A 23,470-nucleotide genomic window follows, 5' to 3' on the forward strand; every position below is an offset into this window, starting at 1 on the left:
TGAAAACCGAAATTTTTCACAAACACAATACTTCCTTTACTTCATACAAGGAAGTAAAAATATTGTGTTATTAATTTTTTTTGTAGTCACTATTTACCATGTTGCTCTTTTGATATGAATTTATGTAATATTTTATTACATGTTACTTAAATATTATTTTGTTCTTTAATATTTTTATCATACATTTTCTGAATATAGAAGATTGTAAATTTCAACTATTTCATTGCATAGTTTAATATCAGTACATGTATTATCAGATAATCTATTTTCCAGATTTATAAAATTAGAAAAGTATACAGTTGCTGTTCTTTCTCAATCAGTTTATTTCCATCTGCCCATTTTGATGTATATTTCTTTATTTATTGATAATTTTTTCACTAATTTTATACTTACTTGGCTCTCAGTAGTATAAAACCTGCATATACTGCGTGAACCTCCTCCAGTTTCGGTCAGCGTCGGCTCACGCAGTATATGAGGGTCCTTTTTCCGCAAAATGAAAGGGTTATTTCCTTAAATTTATCGATGAAAGAGTGGTTTCACTGACAAATTCACACGTAAAAGCGGGTTTTGATGAGTGGCAATTTAGGTATACATTAAATAATCAACAATGAATCCGGCGTCGGTTGTTGCAGTATATGAACGTCCTTCTGACCAATCAGCAATCAGCATTTTTACTATACATTAAGAAGGGCCAATCAGTGAGCAGCAGGCGACTTAGTCCAATTCTAGAGAAAAGTTACATATTATGCAGCCTTTTGCAGACAAATTCACATATTTTGTACTCTTTTGCGAGCATCATTTTTCATATAAATGATTCTTTATTGTATTCAAACCTAACAAAATTTTCTAGCGCAAATTTTTGCATCACATCTAACCTAAGTTAACCTAAAAAAATTGCATCAAACCTAACCCAACTGCCTGTATTTTACAGACAAATTCACATATTTCGCACTCTTTTGCGAGCATCTTTTTTCAAGTTAATGAGCAGGCGACTTAGTCCAATTCTAGAAAAAAGTTACATATATGCAGCATTTACAGGCAAAATTCACATATTTCGCACTCTTTCGCAATCATCATTTTCTCATTAATGATTCTAATTATTATTAATCAACTTACTTAAGCCGTGCACACTCTATTTTAGACAAAAGTTACATATCATGCAGCATTTACAGACAAAATTCACATATTTCGCACTCTTTTGCAAACACCATTTTCTCATTAATGATTCTGATAATTATTTAATTATCTAATTAACTAATAATTAGTATAGACATCAATGGAGAATACACGATTACGTTACCAGCTCGTATATGAACATTTTATCCCGCTCGCAATCAAATACTATATCGAACCGATTTAACAAAACAGCATTTACAAGCAAAATTCACATATTTCACACTCTTTTGCAAACACATCTTTCTCATTAATGATTGTAATAATTATTATTATTAATCAACTTACTTAAGTTGCGCACACTCTGTTTTAGAGAAAAAGTTACATATATGCAGCATTTACAGGCAAAATTCACATATTTCGCACTCTTTTGCAATCACAATTTTTTTATTACGAGATTCTCTAATCTTTTACAACAGTCTGATTCTTGGAATCCTCTATCTTGCGTTTGTAATGTATTTATGCCTGTCGATGACGTCAGGGAATTCTTCTCATTATTTTCTTTTTTATTCGATGAAAGATAGATATTAACAATAGCATTGACCTTAATGTAAATTAGTTTTGTTCGCGTGTGCGCAGTAGTATATTTAATAATATAAATACAATATTATGCAGTACTTTATTCATTTATATAGAAGTGATGTATGGTAAACGTGTGTGTTTAGATAATGATTGTGCAACCACTAAAAGCGATCTAGATTAGCTGTCTGTGACTCGAATTCTTTCACAATTTTAGAAAAGGTGTTTAAAAGAAATTTAATCACATATAATTATCGTAACTTATAATTTTACTTTCTTTATGAGGTAATTAAAATTAATATCGATTTAATACATAAAGCCTCAGTTTTTTTTATTAGATTGGATTTACTGTTATCAAATGTATTTTCATTTAATAAATTTAAATCTATATAAATCATACCGTCTTCCTTTTGATTATATATTATATTTGATTTTGAATATTCTATATTAAAGGTAATTTTACAGTTTTTTGAAGTTTTATACTCGAATAAAGTTTTTATATATGAAATGTTTTTTTGATTAAAATTTCTCATTACTAAATAATTATAATACATTTGTAAAATGCATCGTACAATAGAATCTTTATCGTTTATATTATTAAAATCACATTCACAGCGTTTTTTTCTTTATAATAATCTATAGGATGTATGGGTTTCATTTTTAAACTAAACACGAAAATATTAGCATTTCTATTCAAATTATATTATAATTTGCATTTATACGGTAAATGTCATATTCATCTATGATTGAATTAATAGCAACTGTCAATAATAGAATCATCAACGGTTTCTAACTTCGTTGTAAAGTCTAATTTAGGATATGTCATTAAATTGTTTACTTGTAAATTCTTTGAAAGAAAATCAAATGTAAAAGAGTCTGTGGGTTTTACTGGTATAACTGCAGAAATTACATATGCATGTAAAAGATCTTAACTAGATTTTACGTTCAAAATAGATATCCAATGAGGAATTCTACAATCTAAACCTTTATTGAAAATATCACTTTGAATATAACGATATGCGTTAATGTTCATGTAAAACGTACAATCGTATTTATTATTGTTAATATCGGTACAATTTATTGTAAGTAAATAATTAGGATTTGGAATTTGATCTGAAGTTATACGAACTTTTAAAGGGTCAAAAAGACTAGATTTAACATCTATTAAAAATAATGTATTTGATTGTCCGTATAATATTAATCTGTAAAAAGTTGAATTGTATATTTGATAACAAGCGCCTATAAATTTAGTAATTCGTTGTGTGTTGTATGTACTCTTTATTTGTTTGACAAATATATATTTGTATCCCGTAAGTTCCTTATCGAATAAATAAAAATCAGCATCAGCATCCAATTTATATATTTGTTTTGATACTCCATCTGGAAAATAGTCACTTTGATTGACAGTTGACATTTTATCCAATTTATAGATAATGCGTAAATAATTGAAATATGTAAAACCCTCAGAAAATAAAATTCTATCAAAGAGTGTTTTTATATTGTTTGGATCAATCCAAGAAATCCATTGATTTTTTATAATTGGTAAACAATAATCATATGATAATCAAATGTTTTATTTTTTATGAAATTTTTTTCAAACGTAGAATCTCTTAATTTGTATATTTATTATTTACAGAAGAATACCCTAGTCCAGTGTACTGTATATATTTATCCGTCATTATTTTGGTGCAGTATAAAAATGCGTGTATCTATTCAATAATATTGAAGATTTTGGTAGTTTATCGTAATTTACAGTTTGCAACCTACAATGAGCTATTTTATTTATTGTAGGAATGTATTCTGGACACGTATATAATTCTATAGGGTATTCGAATGTATCAAATGGTCCGTTGAAATTTTTCGACACCCAATATTGACCGCATTTAGGACATTTGCATGTTAATGTTTGTTTAAATTCATAACCAGCCAATCCGTAAGGGCAGAATATATTTTCTGGTAAACCTCCTTTACATATTATGTAATGATTAGCATCTATTTTGATTTTAGTTCAGTCAAATTTCGATGTACATTGATTCACATTTATACATCCTTTAGCCGCGATACTAAATACCAATTCATATTCACAAGTATTCAATTGTGATTTTTTATTAAGACATACGTAATATTGTTTATTTGTAAGTACTATAGTAGAATCTATTTGCATGTTATGTATATAATTATCCGGTAATTCAACGCATATATTGTAAATTTTACATGGTCTAGAATCTGTTACAGATGCATCGAACATTTCATTTTCGTTACATATAAAAATACTAGGAATCTTAAAGTGATCGCATTTTGCATATAATTTTTTATGGTACAATTGAGATTCGGAATTAGTTTCGGTAGAATGTAAATTTATTTTGTATAATTTTATAAGTTTACTTAACGCGTTCGATTTATTTGTATATTCTTCATATTGATATATATTGATTCCTGTGTGCGTATCTGCCTTTTCACAAATTGGTCGAATAGTACATCATCCTGTGGAATCTCGTATTAACACTTCATCTGTACACGGAAATTCATTAAATACACCTTCAACAATAAAACCAGTATCAGTTAATGTTAAAGTGCCATGTTTTTCATCTTTAACGTACAACACACCATTAGTCATTACTGGTTGAGGTTCGTTTTTTTTTAACAAATGTAAATTCACCATCATCATATTTTGAATATAAATTAGAAAATGTACCATCATTGTTTCGTTTATATGTAAATGCAGACGCGTCTTGACTAACAGATTGCGCATATTTAAATAACAGAGTTTTCAAACTATCAACCCTCGAAGAACAAAGAAAATGATAAATAACTATGATAATCACTATAAAAATCACTAAAATTATAATAGATACAGAATCATCTATCATTACATTCTATATAGATTATTAGAATTTAACATTTTTATTTTATATTCGTAAATTAAAATGTATTCTACGATAGGAGAAATAATACTTTTTTATCTAATATGGGCATACGGAATCAAAAAAAAATATTTATTGGTATACTACAAATAAAACTTTAAAATCACTTATTGGGTCGTGTCCTTGTTTTGATATGTCAAATTTTCAAGTAAACCAACTTTCGTATAATGCATGGTGTGTACTTTTAGCTTGCAGTGGATGCGATTATTTACCAAATATATTTACAAATAATACATTTAAAAATCTATTAGATCTTGTAATAAGAAAAAAGAATTTACCATTTGAGTTGTTCGATCCTCAAAGCAAAATAACATCTATTTTGAATGTTTATTGTAAATTTTTCACGCTTTATAGTCATGAAATGACTTATCGATGCAAAATTAAAACTACAATTAATACTTTGTATTCCGATATAGAACGGTATATTGAAATTGTTGTGAGAATGATTGAATATTCTAAATGTGGGATTAATATAATGAATAAATTAAATATTAATTTATTTGAAGATTTTTCAACTAAAATATCAATTTACGATTTAATTGTCTATTTTAATTTGCAACATAATCTATGATTTATTATATGTTCTATTTCAATTTGCATCTGCCGTACAATTCACAAAATCGTTTATGATCTATAGTATGCTCGGGTATATTTTGTGCTTGTAATGCTGAAATTTTAGGTTCGTCTGCAAGAACAAAATAGATACCAAGTAGAATTTATTTTTTCGTATAATACACAAACATCAGTAGATGAAACTTTATTTATGAAAAATCGATGATAAAATGATGATTCTGTGTCCGAGAATATATCAGATCCATTAAAACTAACATTTTTTGTTTTTTGTGTTGATCTATTATTAAAAATCAATATTAAATGTTCATTTGACACCCAAACTTCAACAAACATCATATATAGTAAAAATTATACAAGAAAGTTTATATGTTCATACGCATGGTTTTCAGGATCAACTCTTATATACCAAGGCATATAACATCCAGATATTAAAATTTTCTCGTAATGATTTATAATAAATTCACAATATACATCTTCATAAGTTACATTAGTTATGGTATTGTTATAATTTTTAATGTTTGTTTTGTGCTTTATACATGTACCATTATTATCTTCAAGTGTAATGATAAATGCTGACTCTTTGATTGTTGAATCTATTTGAAGTGTTACACTTTTAGAACTATAATGTATAGATACATTTGAGTTGTTTTTATATTTATATTGAATTATTAAAATTAAAATGCGAAAGCATTTTATATCTATAAATACCATTTTTTAAATTTATAAAATCATTAATTGTATTTAAATCGATTTTACCAAAAACAGAAAATCCAATGAGTACTATCAGTAATAACATAATATTAGTATAATATTCCATTGTTCCTTACGACTTAATGTACAATACTGATTTTAATTTAATATCACATCCTATTTATATACAATTGAGATGCTTATCTAACTAATATATTTTATAGTTTTACCATTTTATTCACAGTTTATATATAAAAATAAATTTCATTTAACTATTTGTTTTTTTATTCAATAATAGAATAAGTTAAAAGATAAATATGCAGAAATTAGATGACGTTAAAAAATGACAAACGAATCATCACAAGATTCATCGGATTTATATTTGAATCGAATCAAAGAATATTACAATAAAAAAATAACAGTAGATAAAATATTTTTATGCTGCATTTTATTTTTGTTTATTATTTTATTTTCATTTTTCTTTTATTTCAATCGTATAATAAAAAATATAACAACAGTAAAACCAGATAAAAAAGTTAAAGAATAATCTTTAAGACGACAAAAATTATAAAATTCCAATTTGCAATTGTCCCGTACGAGTTATTTTGGTATTTTCTATTTGTTTATATTTTATTCTGTTGAAGTCAAAGGTTCAACTGATGACACCTGCGTTCAGAAAATCAATGATTTGGTGCATGTGTATGCAAATTGCCGACTGACTGTCGGAGAACTTGCAGAAGAGGCTAGCATCCCAATTGGATCATGTTATGACATTTTGACTGAAAAATTGAACATGCATCAACTTGTAGCAAAGTTTATCCTCATTTGATGACCGAACATCAGAAAGAAGATCAAGTGGACATTTGTTGGCAACTTCTTTAACAAGCCAGTGATGATGAAACATCATGCAAAGGATCATAATGGAAGACAAAAGCTGGGTTTACAGCAATGATATTGAGATAAAAGTTCATTTATCACAATGAATTGGCAAAAGATCTCCATGCTCCAAGAAGTACTTTCTTGGAAGCATGGAAGGATCGAAACTGACGTACTGTCAGTTTCGATCCAATGTCAAAGTGATGCTCTCTGTTTTTTTTTTTATTATTTTAATAGAATTGTGCATTTTGAATTCTTGCCACAAGGTGAAAGAGTGAATCGTGGATACTATTAAGGTGTTATACAATAGTTTCAGAAAAAAATCAGCAAAAAGATACCAAAGTTTTAGTGAAACAGTTCATGGTTCCTTCACCACAACAATGTGCCTACACGTTCAGCTTTGTTAATTTGTCAGTTTTACGCCGTAAATTAGATGACTGTCTTCCTCAGCCTCGCTATTTGCCAGACCTGGCTCCAGATTTTTTTCTTATTTCTGAAATTCAGTGATGAAAGGACACCATTTTGAGACTGTTGATGACATTAAAGCAAATTCATCACAGGTATTGAAGGCCATTTTAAATGAACTATCCAGGTGCTTCATGAAGTGGAAACACACTGGGAAAAATGTGTAAATAGGGGACGCAAGTACTTTGAAGGGGACAAGGATCAATAATCTGTAAAGTGTTAATAATAAAGATTAAAAAAATAAAGTTTGATTATTTTCTCCATAGACCTTGTACGTAGAATATCCATCATTAATTACCCAAAACTTATACCAGAATGAAGTTTGACTTGTTCACCAGGATTTATAGAAAACTATAATTCTAATTCTTGAGAAAAAATAGGTGCCAACCATTGGTATTTTTTTCACATGAGTGAATTCAATTCATTTCTTGTCATAAAAAAAAATATGAATAAGGACCTGTAATTGAGCATAGGCTTGTAGTTACTTTAGACAATGAAATGAAATTAAACATTAAAAAGAAGATACAGTGTAATGTATAAGATTCAAGACTCCTTATCTATCTATCTGCTTGAAAAGTTTACAAAAAAGAATATTGGGGTTTTAAAACTATTTAATATCTCTTAACTTTGACTTTCAGTAGTGAATAACAAATAAAATGAAAGAGTTACAGTTTTTCCCTACAAGTGTTCAATGCGAGCACCTTTTGTCATGTGGCACACATCAAACCGATAAGAGAGTTTGTCTCGTACTTTAACCATCATGTCTGAAATAACGGAAGCGACAGCTGCTTCAATCCTGTGGCTCAAATTGGGTAGATCAGTAGATAGCAAAGGAACATATACAAGATTCTAACAGGAACCCTACAGGAAAAAATCACATGGGTCAGGTTGGATTGAGGAAAGAGCCATCGTGTACACAGCATATCCAAATTAGCAACTGCTGTTACATTTGCTTTAACAAAAACATTTTCTGAGAGATATCCTGGCCGGGAATTCTTCCAGAAAACAATTCATTTTGGGGGCACCCTTTTGCATTGTAAGAGTTTATGGAGATTTTCTGACTTCCAGTTATGGACATACATTATATGTTAATGTTTCCATTAAGATGAAATGTTGACTCATCACTGAACACAATATAATAAAGAAAGTCCATCATCTTCATGCTGCAACATTTTGATCTCTAAGTCACCACGCACAGTAGATAGTAGACTTCAAAGCCTGTAACTACTATAAATGGCATGGATGCATTTGTAAGCATTTCCTTAAAACATTTCAATATGGCATCATTAGTTTGCAGTCAGCTTTTCTAACAGATTACTTAGGACTACAGAGATAAGATTCTCTGATGTGTACTACATTTTCTTCAGACATCTCTGTTCCTGTACTCGTCCCTTTTTACAGACATCCAGTCATTTCAAACCAATTTTGCCATCAACGAATGTTATTGTCATTTGGGTTCTTCAGGAGCTTTGCCCGGCTTGAGAAGTGCTACCACCTTGGATTTCCACGGACGACCTTGCCTTGACTGTTCAAGACCAAACTTTTCCAGAAGTTGAGAAGAGACTTACCGCAGCCCTAATTGGTTTAACTGAGTATTATAAAACAAACTCCTTAAAACCAAATCCAGCGAAAACAATTGTATGCGCCTACCTTCTGAAAACCAGGGAAGCAAAAAGATGATTGAATGTTACTTGGAACGCTCACCTTCAAAGCACAATGTTGAAAGTAAATACGAGGAACAATCTCCTGAGGAATCTCTGAAGCAGTAAATGGGGTGCTAAGCCAATCGTCCTGTCGATGACAGCTAGAGCATTGTGCTATTCAACAGGCGAATATGCATGTCCTGTGTGGAACAAATCAACACACACCAAAAAGGTTGATATAGCGCTGAACAAGACCTGTCGTTTAATAACGGGATGTATGAAACCCACTCCTATTGAAAAGTTGCACCGAGCAGTGGGCATGGAGGAACCTGGAATACGTCGAGCTGAAGCCGACATTGAACGTACATTGAACGATTCAGACAATCTTTCGATACACGACATACAATGTACCAGATGGATTGACCACCCCCTCCAAGACTGAAATCGAGAAAGGGATTTTCTATCAAGCCCCCTCCATGGTTCCCAAAAAGGGCCCCAACACCTCCAGGACATGACCTGGACTGGCAAACATGGGTGACTAAACCAGCTTCGAACTGGGGTTGCACCAACCAGAGTTAACCGCACTTGATGGCGTCAAATAGAGCCTAATGACCTGAACTGCCGAGTGTGGTGAGATTCAGGACTCTGAACATCTCCTAAAGTGCACCCTCTGCCCAACCAAATGCACACAAGAAGATCTGTGGCAAGGAAATGCTTTGGTGTTTCGGTGGCACAATACTGGTCACAAAGGTTTTAATGTCTCATCACTGGGACACGAGAAAGTAAAAGTAAGTGTCATTTGGAGAATTACAGTTAAGTTTTCTATGGTAGTCACATCTAACTGCAACTACAGATTCTCATTTAGCAATCTGCAAAACATATTATAAGAAATTAAAACCCTGATTTTTTTTGTACACCTTTACTTGGTACTATAGTATTATTATATCTTTGTTTAGAAATAAGCATTTAAACAAAAATTGTTTGTCTTCTATTTACTTTATGTAAGGGGTTGCTGAAAATAAACACTCTTATGGGTCAACTCTTATTATTTTTTCCAATTTTAAAATATTTAAATTTGAAGTATAATCTTAATTCCCTTTAGCAGCAGCTGAAGTAATATACTTATATATGTCTTTCATTTTATCTTCAGGTGTCTGTTATATTTACATTTTTTTAAACATATTTATGTTTTTTAGATTATATTAGTTTTTAATGTAAAAGCTAACATATGAGCTTTTGTATTAAAAGCTCATGAACTTTTAATGCAAAAAGCTCATGAGCTTTGTTTCCTATCAATTATCTTTAACCCCTCCCCTGTTATGTTATTATGTGAAATGCAACCTATTATGTGAAATGCAACTATTGTTTCATTACACCTGTATAAATTCTATATTGTGATGCATGTCAAATAAACATCCCCATTTTTTGATTGTCTTCTTTAAGTTGTTAATTAACTTTTACTATTTTTCCTTCCTAGTTGAAATTATTATTGTTATTTTTTTATTTTTATTTATAGATGGAGGTTATTGGACAGTTTAATTTGGGATTTATCATAGCACGTCTTAAATCAGATTTATTTATTATAGATCAACATGCAACAGATGAAAAATATAATTTTGAAACACTCCAAAGAACTACAATAATTAATAATCAGAGGCTTGTTATGTAAGTAGCTGTTTTCTTACACATTTCATTGGTGGAACTTATGAAATACAGTAACTTGCTTTCTAAGTTAATGAAAGTTATGATTTAGAATATCTTTTTGAAGGTATTAATGAACCTCCTTTGTTAATATTGCCACTAGTAGTGTTGTAAATAGTGTTGCTATTGAGCTTATTTGATTTGATTAACAATGGTTAGACCAACCAACGTTTTCAAAAGCGCTTGTTATATTGATTTATGTTATGTGTATTTTGTTTATCAGTCTGATAAACAAAATACACATGATCATACTACATATCACATATGGGTGTGTATTGTCGATGCATGGTTTCAACGACACATAGCACCTTGGTAACCTTGAGGTAGCAAAGGCTGTTTGGGATTTGTAGTGGTGGCTCTGAAAAGGGACATTTGTGAATTGATGAGGTAGCCTTGAGAAGGGCTTTACCCACCGGGTTGGTCTAGTGGTGAATGCGTCTTCCCAAATTAGCTGATTTGGAAGTCGAGAGTTTCAGCATTCAAGTCCTAGTAAAGGCAGTTACTTTTGTACAGATTTGAATTCTAGATCGTGGATACCGGTGTTCTTTGGTGGTTGGGTTTGGGCTTGATGTGGTTTCAATTAACCACACATCTCAGGAATGGTCGAACTGAAACTGTACAAGACTATACTTCATTTACACTCATACATATTATCCTCATTCATCTTCTGAAGCAATTCCTGAACGGTAATTCCGAGAGGCTAAACAGGAGAAAGAAAGAAAGCCCTGAGAAGGGCTGTTTGAGTCCAATTGCTGGTCTCCAGTGAAATCAGTTCAGCCTGGCAGGTGGTGTAGCTCATCCATTGGAATCGAACTGAGCTTTCCCTCAGCAGCAATTGGGCCCCCACTACAGTGATTTCTCCCTGGAGCCCCGCAGTGTCGGGTCGACAACGGTCATTTTCAGTCGGTGTAGTCGAGGCAGTGCTCAAATGGCTTTGTCTTCTCTGCTATGCCTCCTGGTGCCAGTGAGCTGGCCAGATCTGCTGCTCCAGCTGAGATGTCAGCATCAACCACAAGATCCCATGTTGGGCCAGCCAGAAGACTTCTTTCTTCTGTTTTTCCTTTTCTTGGTCTGTTCCTGGTGGTGGCCTGTGAGAGAATCACTCTCGCTTTGTCTTGCATTGCTTATAAAGCTGCCAGCAAGTTATGGAGCCACAGTGTCTCCGGTGGAATTGTTGCACAGTCAGTTGGCTTGGCAGGAAGAACACAAGTGCAGGCCGATAGGTGAACTGCAAGTTCCCCTGACATCTACCAGCTAGCGTCACACTCACCAGTAGTAAGCACAGCAACTGGCAGCAGATGTAATTTTACATATTTATGAATGTTATTAATATATGAATATTCCGGGAATATACAAATTTAACTACAATTACTATTAAATAATGAGTGAGCTAATAAAGCAGGCAATTTTTGAAATTTAAGTTTTATTTATACATTTAATAAAAGATTTTTACTACAAATTGACAGTTTACTCAATAGCATTTATTTGTACCTTAAAACAAGTTCCAAACACTGCATCCTGAAGGTGGTAGTAACTATTTCAGTTCACATATGTGCTTCAAATCAAGTTTAAGTAACAAGAAAAAATTCCATGCTGTAAGATCCTATGTCTCGCATGCTGAGGAATATCATGTCTGGAAATTCAATTATCATCTAACTTGTGACTAGCCATCCCATCCTCTTAAAATCTCTCATCTGGATTGATTTTAAGTTCTCTGTTATTTTAGGAGACAGAGATTCTTCAGTCATTTGTTGATGTATTGTTCTTATGGGACAGTAGCAGTGTCTCTCAAAGAAATATAGCCAGATTATTTCAGAGAATGCCAATGCACATCATAAAATGATTTTATTACTATACAGCAGTATCACTAGTTCATTTCATGAGGATTTTTTGTTGTCTAATTTTTGTTTATTCACTTATTAATTTGATTTATCACTTATTAGCATTTAGCATATTGTGAGTTACACCTTTATTAATGTTTAGAAGATTCATGAGTTGGCAATAAAAGATTATACAATCAACTCAATGACTGCACTAGTATTAATGACTAATATCAATGACTGCACTGCTTAAATTTTATGTGGATGCTTGTGTAAATCCTTAAAGAATCATTAAAACTGTTATTCAACAAGCTTAGTGAAAATTGAAACTGAATGCCACTAGCAGACCATTTGGGATCATAGATGACCCTAAATTACTTGAATTTTCTGTTTATACATAATTATTATTTTTTATATATCTAAATAAGTATCACTGGTCAGATGTTTCGGTTTATCACAATTAGAGGATGTCTTATGCAAGTTAAATAAATATGAGATTTTTTTTAGGTCCCCATCATGCAAGATTCATTCAAATTTTAGAAAACTCTCTCAGATTTATATAATATTTAGTTTTTACTGTATATTATATACAGTATATATATTCATTATTTAAATAAATTCAGATTTTCTATCAGTTATTTTTTTCCCATTAATTCTGTTAATAATATGAAAATTTTATATGTGTTTCATTATCCTATTTGATAAATTAGAAAAACTAAAGGAGCTACTAGCATATGTCAGTATATTAGTATATGTTAATATATACTACTAGCATATGTGCATATTTTAAGGATTGTAAAGGCTTTTTTTCTCCTTTTTTTACAAACAATACATCAGGCCCATAGTATTAGTGTTAATATTTTAAACTATTAAAATGTGAAATTATGAAATATCAGATATTTAATTTACTAAAGACACCAAAAAAATACCAAAACTATAGCAATAAAAATAAATAGATTTTATTCAGTGTGCAAACTTATTTGTTAAAGATCCTGTATATAAAAAATATCATACAAATGCCTCTTTAACACACGTTTATTTTGACATAAAAAAAAAATTGTTTATCTATTAAGAGGTAAGAAAAAGGAGGTGGTTAGGAATTTATACACAATAATACCAGTATCTTTTTCTCCTGAGTCTATTCAGGTATCAGGTGTCTATTCTCCCTGAGCCCAAAAACATAAAAAAATGCCTTAGAAATTTTTGGAATATGTATGTATGTATGTTAGCTTGTATTTTGATTAATACTCCAGACTGGCTCAAAATAAATTCATTGAAAATGACTCAAAAAATATCTACAAGTGGGTCTTTGGTTTTTGACGTGTGGTCAATCATGATTGGGGTCCTAATTTTAAGACCATGAGCATCCTGTATAAAGGCATATGTTATATGCAGTGCCTTTTTGGACAGATAGGCTAAAATATGAAAGCTATCGGAACATATTATTAAGGGCTAAACGCCTAATATGTTAACAGTTACATGCGGTTACCATACTATTTCACAAGAGGCAATCTTGGTGATTGCAGATGTGAAACCGATAGACTTCATTACAACTGAGAAGCAGCAGCGGTATGTTGCTAACAAGTCCGATGAGTTGGCTTTGGATAAAGTTCAAGAATTGAACAATGTTTCAATACCTTGTGGCAGGCCAGATAGGATGAGACACAGGGTGGTCATTATATGCATGATCTCTTTCCAAATCTTGTTGGTTTGCAGGATGCCTCTTGGGTACATCCAAATAAATATTTGAAGCAATTTCTTTCTTTTGGCCATGGTGTTTTTAGGATAGACTGCAGAAATTCGGCTTGGTAGATTCTGGGATGTGTCCTCAGTGTGGACAATTTGATGACACCTACCATCTTCTTTATGAATGCTCAAAGTACAAGTTAATTTGCACAGACACCATCTGTCGGCTTGATCTTATCAGGTCACCATTGGATCTCTGTAAACTGGAGGAGCCAGGCCGAATCGGCAATAGTGGAAAGTTTTATAGTGTAACTTAGCAAAAGAAAGGATCACTGAGAGGATCTAGAACTCTGCTTGGATTTCTCTTGTATTATGTTTTTGTTGATGTTTTGTTTTATAAGTAATTTTTTTTTTGTTATTATTGTCGTTTATTTTGTTTTGTTTCAATGTTATTGTTGTTATTGTTCCATGTAATGGTTTTATGTTTCGTGTGTGTTGAACTCACTTTTACCTTCTGTGGGTACGTAGTTCAGTTCCTTTGTTTAGTTAAATCCTTTCAGTCTTTCTTCATAAGATGTGTTTTGAGTTCATTAAATAGTAATACACCGATGGGAATGTCACTTGTGACATTCGCATCCTGGCCGAGGCGAACTGGAATATGTCAAAAGCCGAGATTTCGAAGATGACTGCCAGTAAAGCCCATTAGGGCTAGGAATGGAAGAAATGGCACAGGATGTCTTCCCCTAAACGGGTCAGGATGATATTATTAAATTTTGAGAAAAATTAAAAAAGGGGAGGTTGGTTTTCATTATTTTGAATTTTTTAGTTTTTTGTTTAGTTAATACTGTATTGAAAACAGCGATCATTTAGATTTTTAATCATTAATAACTATATAAATATTAGTATCAAATAGTTTTTATCAGATAAATTTTTAAGCCCTTTATTATGAACAGAAAGACATGTAACTTATTCAAATTTATTGTTAAATAGCTGCGATATTACTAAACTTGTTTAAGTAAAACACAGAAAGAAAATATATGAAAACAGGCATAAAATTGTCAGACTTTAATTTCCATACTGTGCCCCTGTAAACAAGTAAAGTATACCTGATTTCACATTTATTACTTCTGATATCATTCAACAAATATTATATTATAACAGGACCAGCATAATGAATCAAGGTTTCTTCCAATTAAAAAGAAAGAAAGAGAAAATAATAATGAAAAGAAAAATCGAGAAGGAACTAAAAGGGATTCTTTTCTCAGTGTAACAATTTTGTTAACTATCTGTTCTTTGTAATACCAACAATGGCATCTCCAAAAGCTGTTGTTCAGCCAGAAGGGTTATCGGGCTGGAATAAGAATTTATAGAAAAATTTGAGGTCATGGACAATGAAAATTATTATGCTTCAATAATTAAAAGGATGAGGCAGGTACTGGTTCTGCAGGGGATATAAATAATGCCAGGGCTCTGTGAACGACCCAATAGTTCTGCGAGGCCATGTTCAGCATAATCATGATAACAAGCAATAACAGAGTAGTTTATCAAGCCTGAGTTCAACACAGTTGCAGTGACGGCAGTATCAGTAAGCATGTGGTAACCACAAGTGAGGATTACGTTAAAGTATTCCAGGTTGGACAGTGGGTGAATGCAGGTAGTTGTCTAGTAAGTTATTGGTAAACAGTAGTGAAAGTGTCAGTATTCTACACTTTCATGAAGCGTAGAGTAGTTTTATTGTAAAGTAAAAATAATTATATTTGCAGAAGATAGAATTGTATGAACTTTAGAGTTTTCTAGAATTAACTTGTTAATATAATATCAAATTCTAGTAATCATTGTAATGTTTTAATAAATTAGGCTATATTCTGGTTTCTGTAATGTAACTGTCTAATCAAATTTTGTCCTTACTTGAATTATTATTTTGTATGTCGCTTATTCATTATTATTATTGTCGTTATTTTGTTGTTTTTTTCATGTCTAAGGTAATAAATTGTATTTGTAAGAAACTTTTACAGGTGTTAGTCTCTCAATATCCTGGTTGAACTGTGTACACACTACAATATTAATGCACGAGATTTAATTAATTTTTCTTATAAGGTTTAATTATAAGATTATTATAAGGATTATTCTTATAAGGTTTTCTTATAAGATTTAATTATTTTTCTTATAATATTTTCCTTATAAGGTAAATATACCACCATGGGTTATTAATTTTTATGCGAGGTAATAATGCTAAATTCATTACCAGCTAGTAAAATACAGCCAAAACTGTAGGAACAGTGTAGAAACTGATGTGTAAAATGTTTTACCAGATTTATTATCTAAAATTTATTTTTAAAATCATTTTCTATTTGTATTTCATGTTTTATTTGATTGATTTTAAATAAAAATAATAGTCATTAATATTTAAAAACCCAATGTTTGTTTAAAATAAAGGTCTGTCAAGGGTGAAGCTGGGAAAGTTATTGAATCCTTTTTTTTTTGCTTTTTCTAATTCCTTCTGATGTAAAATTGTACACATGGTAAATTTTTACATTGTTACTTAACTTTTCTTCCTAATAAGTGGTGACAGTATATAATAATATATTGGTTACTTGCATAAAATAGAATATTCATTTATCGGTTTGTACTGTCTTGACACATTCTTTCTTTTGGGTGTTATGCTTGTAAAGCACATGTGTACAAACAGCAACAATCAGTTATTTTCTCTGATACTAATCTTCATTATGCAGCAACTCCCTGTGATAAACTGAGTGAAAATGTAGGTTTCAAGGCTGATTATTATCTGCATTTCATTTAGTATGCTGATACACAACAGTATACTTGGTTGCGCAAATAAACCAGTAGAACCTACATCACTCCCCCTTTTACCTAGGTAGCTTATGTATAGGTTGCTTAATATTCCTGGGAAATGATGTCACTATTTTTGGAAATGACTAATTTCTCATATCTGATAAACTACAACTGTTTGGTTATTGTATCCAACATATAATGTAAGTTTAAATTTGATATTGTAACAAGATTGGTATAGCGGGCCTGAGTAACAGATTCCTACCAATTATTATAAAATCAATAGAAAATGTAATAATTGGAAAGAATCCAGAAAGGGATAAAAAGGAGAATCCTTTTTATAAAGATAGGTCCGTTGTACGGTGAGAAGGGACTAAGCTTGGAATTCATGGGAACAAAAGCCTCGGTTAACTGTTCTCACCTTTAACTTGAGTCTGGTCTGGCATGTAAAGCCACTAACAGTATAAATAGTCCAGTAAGACTAGCTGAAAATCAGTTTGACGGAGTTCTGTGAACCAGACTGCAAGGCGTTAAGGCGTCGATCCCGCAAGGGCAGTTCAGTGAAGAGAGGCTGTGAGTTGTGTGGGTTCAATGGAGTTCTGCGAACCAGTCCAGCAACATATTATGACGTCGGTCCTGCAAGGGCAGTTCAGCGAGGAGAGGCTGCAAGTTGTGTGAGTTCGACAGAGTTCTGCAAGCCATTACGGTGTTGGACCCACAAAGACAGTTCTGTAAGAAGTTCAGCGAAGAGAGGCAACAAGTTGTGTGGGTTCGACGAGGTTCTACAAATCAGTCTAGCGACATTTTACGACAACAGTCCAGCGAGTAGAGTATCCAGTTTGATATGATTAAGGTGACGCCACAAGTAAATCCAAGTGTATAGGAAATACTATCGGAGAGTTATAGTAAAACTATGTGTATAAGTGAAAGAAATAATGCAATAGACGTCATTCATAAACTGTTAGGGTAGACAACAAAAAGGGATTTGCAAGTGAATTTTATAAGATTTTTTGTTAATATAAGACGTGGTTAAAAAGGGTTAAAACAAGCGGTTTCTTTTGTTAATCGGTCTGAATACTAGTTTTCTGTTTATATACCTGGAATAAGTTCCGAACGATTATTTATTTTGAACTCCTGTCTTATGTGTAATCTGTATTTATCACTTACTATTGACATTATCACTATTTGATGTGTAATATTTTGATTGTTAGTCTCTGTTGATTACATTATATATTTTTTCTCTGTTTTTATGTCACGCTTACTGTTTTGATTATGTTATGTTTTACGTCACGTACTTATCGTTTACTACTATTATCCTGAATTTCATTGCGTTTGTAATTACATATTAATATTTGTGTTCACTGTAATTGTTTTATTATTATTATCATTATTGTGTTTATCACCATTGTCGTTGGTGCCGCAGCCGCCGTCGTCGTCATAATAAGATCATTTTAAACCGGTAAACTGTAATAACATAAAAACATTATAATTGTCAACAACCTCTCAATATCCAGTACCACACACGCGACAATATATTTACATGATCGCAATTACTATTGTATTTTTATATCATCATTTTTGTCTTGAACATGTTTTGCTTTATTACCAGGGCAGGGCAGTTAACTACCCTATTATAAGATTGATCTGAAGCAGTCCCTTTGTGGACCGGTAGACATTTTTCCTTTATGTCTTCTCCTTAGGAAAATGCCATAGATACCGGGTAACCCATTTTGGTTACACCTTAGCAGCATACGGCCGGAGCTGTGAGTACCAACTGAACTGGAGTCCATTTGTTTATTGAAGCATTGTTAAGTGCCCTGTTTACCTGTGGAAGTACCCAAGGAATGTATTTCTAATCCAGGGGTTGCACATAAATGAATACTACTGGCTAAATGTCTGCTAGGTGAGGCAGAACCTTTATTCCTTTTACTAATTAATCCATCGATCTTCTAAGTAAAATACATGCAGTATTCAATAATTAATGAGACAAATTGATGTAGAGAAAAACTATTAATCAGTGACAATGAAACTTACACTATTTTTCTACACAGTCTCCAGCAACATTTAGACACTTGTCCTACCATTCTGTGAGCTTTCTGATTCTCACAGTGTATAATTCTTTTTAATTTGCTGTTTGAACCATTTGTATACTGCTTCATTGTCATCAGATTTCTTACTGCATAAAAAGTCTTGAGCAGGGGAAGGCCTAGACTGTAAGGAGGATGTGGCCACACCTTGCTGAGTGTTTCTCCTATATGGGGGTGTGCATTGTCATGTAAGAGAATAGCATCTTTTGAGAGAGCAGTTGACATTTTTGCCTTTCTGTTGGAGCATGTTAGAATAGTGCTCATTGTTCATGGTATGTTTTTCTTCTAAATAGTCATTAAAAATTAGGCCTTGTGATTCCCAGAAGACTCAAAATTACTTTACTTGCGACGCGTGTTTTGAATTTTTTTTTTCTGGGCGAATCCAGATGTTTCCACTCAAGACTTTGCCATTTGGATTCAGGCTTGAAATGGGGTATCCATGTTTCTTATATAGAAAAAGTCATTTCCTTCTGCTTCAAGCTCAGGACGCGAATCCAGGTGTCTTTATGGGCTTAAGTCAACCGTCTTGGAACTCATCTCGAACATGTTTTGTGATAATTCAGCACGTGCAGTTCCAACACTAATATTACACAAACTAGTAATTTGGGAAATTTTGACTTGCTGATCGTATTCATGAAGACAGGTACATCTTATTCATGATCTTATTCATTAAGACAGTGTTGTAGTCAAAACTTCAACTGGTCTTTCAGAGTGATGGAGATCAGTTACACTTTTTCTGTTTGAATTCAACTGTTCCACCCCCTTATACTCTCATTACTGCGGTTTAAAACTTTTCACCGTACTGTTTCAACATTCTTGAGTAAATTTCTGCCGATTTCATACCTTCTGATAACAAAATTTTATCGCTGAACATTTCTGTTTCGGCGTACTTGTTTCAAGCAGACTTCTGAATCAATAAAAGTGGTTATGTTTAAATTAATTACGATCAAACAGCTGATTAAATGTGTTCCCAAGGTTGCCAACTTGACCCTAAAAAAAGCTTCATTGTCATAGAATGAATAGTTTTTTCTCTACATCAATTTGTCTTGTTAATTACTGAACATTCCTCATTTTTGAAATTCTTATTTTTTTGGTCATTTTATTTATGATCTTTTATCTATTTAAATAAATTTGAAATCAACTCCTGTTTAGAGTTTTGTTAATTTTGAAACGTTGAACCGTATTGTGTTCAAGAATTTGTAAAGTTTCACTACGTTATGTTAAATTGAGAAAAGGTATATAAGTATAATGTTTTCCTAATTTAATTATCATTATATTTTTTTTAACAGTTATGAATAATTTATGTTGTTTTTTTATGCAGTATAGATTTCAAAAGTTTCAGTTGTAAAATCCACCGCTTCAGTAAGAATTTTAAATTGTAATTTTCTCATAAGGAAAGGAAAAAATATTATTATAGACAGAATACTTTTTCAGTTCTGTCGCACTACTTTAATTATTTATAATTAAATTTTTTATAATAAAAAATTACTGTTTATTGTGTTTTAGGCCACAGAAATTAGAACTAACTGCTATTAATGAGAGTGTACTATTAGAAAATATTGATATTTTCAAAGCAAATGGATTTGAATTTCAAATAGACAATGAAGGTCAGTTTTTATCATATTTTCTTTTTTCGATTAGACCTTTTTAGATCTCATTGCATTTCCTTTCTTGTTCATTTTCTTTCTATAGATTCCAGTACTTTTTCATTCTTTCCGAGAGTGCTTGGTGTTGTAGCTATTTTTTAGTTTTCCTTTTTCTTCTAGATTGGAATCCTCAATTGACTTTCAAAACTATTTTATCTGTTATTATTTTTTTCCTATCTTTATTTAGTTTTTCTAGGTTTTGATTTATTTTCCAGTGCCAACCCATTTTTGTTTTTCTATGTTTGTAAAAGTTAAATAATTGTTTTGTAAGTTTATTGTCACTCATTCATTAAATATGACCAAAAACCTCATTCTTCTTTTCTACATTGTTTATTTCATCTAACGTCTAATTAATTTTTATCATCAAATAAGTTATTTATTCATAAAATCATTTTTAACCAATAATCCTTTATTTTTTCATTTTAAAACTTGTTTTGTTTTACTATATAGATTTGCTTATAAATAGTGAAAGGTTTTCATACATGTTATGAAAAGCTTACAAATTAAAAAAAAGAAAGAAAATGGTTTTAGTTTCAGTTACCCAGTGGAATCGGAGGTTTAAAATGAATTTTCTTAATGTTTTGAGGTATGAGGATTATGAAACTACCATTCATTTATAAAATTTTGTGGTTTGAAAATCTCAAAAATAACATAAAATATAAATTTTGATTATAATTTTATTAGAAAATTTTCAAAACTACTAGATCATTTTCATTAAAATTTAGTTAAGCTGTAGTAATGAATCTGAAGTTGTGCATGTGAAAATTTGATGAAAATTGGTTGAGGCATTCTTTAATTGAAATCAATTTAAGTTTGACAATAGACAACATAATCACAGTTTGAGGTTATTTTGACTTTGTATTGGTGCATTTTTCATACATGCTTATACAGTGATCCACAATAATAAGTGAGTTTAAACTTGTGTAGGGTCTACTGTTATTTTTAATTATTTCATCAAATTACAATTATAATATTTTAATTTTATTATAACAGAAAATATATTGTGATATTAAATTTTAAAAAAATTTACCTCTTTTAATTTACTCATTTAATTTATATTTTGTATATTTCTTGCACAAAAAATTATACGAGGCAATTCTAAATGATAGACTCTGTTTAGTAACTCTATATTACCTGAACTATTTATTGTATCTGACTGATGTATGTAGTAATTTAGGGAGTAGGTCTGAAATTTTTTAATAACATTGCTAGTGAGCATGTAGTTGCGTAAACAACCACTAGAGTGCTTGAACCGCCATTACATGTAAGTTGTGAGTAAGATGGATGCATTACCGCATAAAGTTTTATGAAATCTTGAGTACGGAAAATCTCAGTCGGCAACTGCAGTGCAGCATGCATTTTTTCTCCGATTTAACATTGACCCTCCAGCAAGGAAGAGCATATACCATTGGTTTCACAGTTTGAACAAACAGTGTCTCTGTATGACTGCATGTGGCAGAGGAGAACGTGAGATGAATTGAAGAAAGTTTTGTACAAAGGCCAAGAAAGTCAACCCGCAGAACTTGGAATACCTCAACCGACTGTGTAGCGTGTTTTAAGGCATCATTTACTTTTTAAGCCATACTGCCTACAACTTTTACAGGCTCTTTGCAGCGATGACAAACCAAAAGCGTGTTGAATTTTGTGATCAAATGCTTGAAAACATGGAGGATGACACTTTTCTTCGGCATTTAATTTTTAGCGATGAAGCAGTGTTCCATCTTAGTGGAAAAATGAATCGACACATGTTCACATATGGGGTTTATGAAACCCCCATGACACATTACAACATGAGACAGAAAACACATTTCCCCAAGGTAATGTGTTTTGCACCGTATCACAAACAAGGTTTATGGACCATTCTTTTTTGCATACCACACGGTTACTGGGACAACATACCAGGACAGACTGGAAAACTGCCTTTTTCGTCAGCTAAATGAGGATTCACAAACTCATTTTTCAACAGGACGGAGCTCCATCTCATTGGCACCTAGATGTTTGACACTATCTGAATGATTCTCCATCACAATGAAGGATAGGATGCATCTGGACTAAAGACCTGGATCTTCAGTTCTGGCCTCCAAGATCACCTGATCTCATGCCAAGTGATCGTTTTTTATGTGGATTTGTGAAAGTTGCAGTTTACATATCACTTCTACCAACAAATCTGGCTGATCTGCAGAACCGTATCACTGCGGCGGTGAACTCAGTAACACAAGATGCTTTCTCGCATGTGGGACGAGTTCAGCTGCTGCTTAGATGTGTGCCATGCAGCCGAAAAGGCCACATTGAATATTTATGAATTGTATCTGTTTACTTGTCAGTATTATCAGATGTAATTTACTTACATTTGTCATTAGTTCTTAATTTAGAATACAGAGTTGCAAAATTCAGTCTTATCATTTTGAATTACCTTGTACGAAAAATATTATACAAAATAAAATGACGAAAAGTATGTTTTCTTGTGCAGAACTGTCCAAGTTTTTTTATATTTTTTCAGTGAAATAGTTAAATCATTTTGTAATAATTTTCTTTGTTTATTAGCAATAAATTCAATAATTGAATGATTTTAAAACTGATCTTTGTTATATAAATTTGCACAAATATAATTATTGATCGGTGCGTAATATCCGATTCTCATTTTTTTATTCAGTTTTTTATTTTATGTTTACATTTTATATTACTTTACTGATAAGTGGTACATAAACAACAAGAACTCAGATACTAAACAACTTTGAACAAACTTTGAATCCTACTGAAAATGTCAGTATTAATAGATAGATACCTATTATAAATTTCAGAACTGATTAATTAAATATTTAAAAATAATCTGTTTTATTTTCTTTTATGATGGCAGAATGATGATAATGAATAATG

General features: G+C 31.6%; 1 protein-coding gene across 2 annotated transcripts in view; it reads left to right on the top strand.

Moving 5' to 3' along the window:
• Pms2 (mismatch repair endonuclease PMS2) overlaps positions 1-23,470 on the top strand; it is a 79,715-nt gene that overhangs the window by 50,454 nt on the left and 5,791 nt on the right. Inside the window, exons 10-11 of one of the 2 annotated variants that reach the window (XM_075368045.1) lie at positions 10,380-10,528; positions 20,454-20,554. In XM_075368045.1, coding sequence (XP_075224160.1) covers positions 10,380-10,528; positions 20,454-20,554 — 250 coding nt within the window. The remainder of the gene's footprint in view (positions 1-10,379; positions 10,529-20,453; positions 20,555-23,470) is intronic. The other variant, XR_012756640.1, reaches the window with a different exon arrangement.

The sequence above is a fragment of the Lycorma delicatula genome, chromosome 6 (genome assembly GCF_047948215.1).
Source record: "Lycorma delicatula isolate Av1 chromosome 6, ASM4794821v1, whole genome shotgun sequence".
NCBI lineage: Eukaryota > Metazoa > Arthropoda > Insecta > Hemiptera > Fulgoridae > Lycorma > Lycorma delicatula.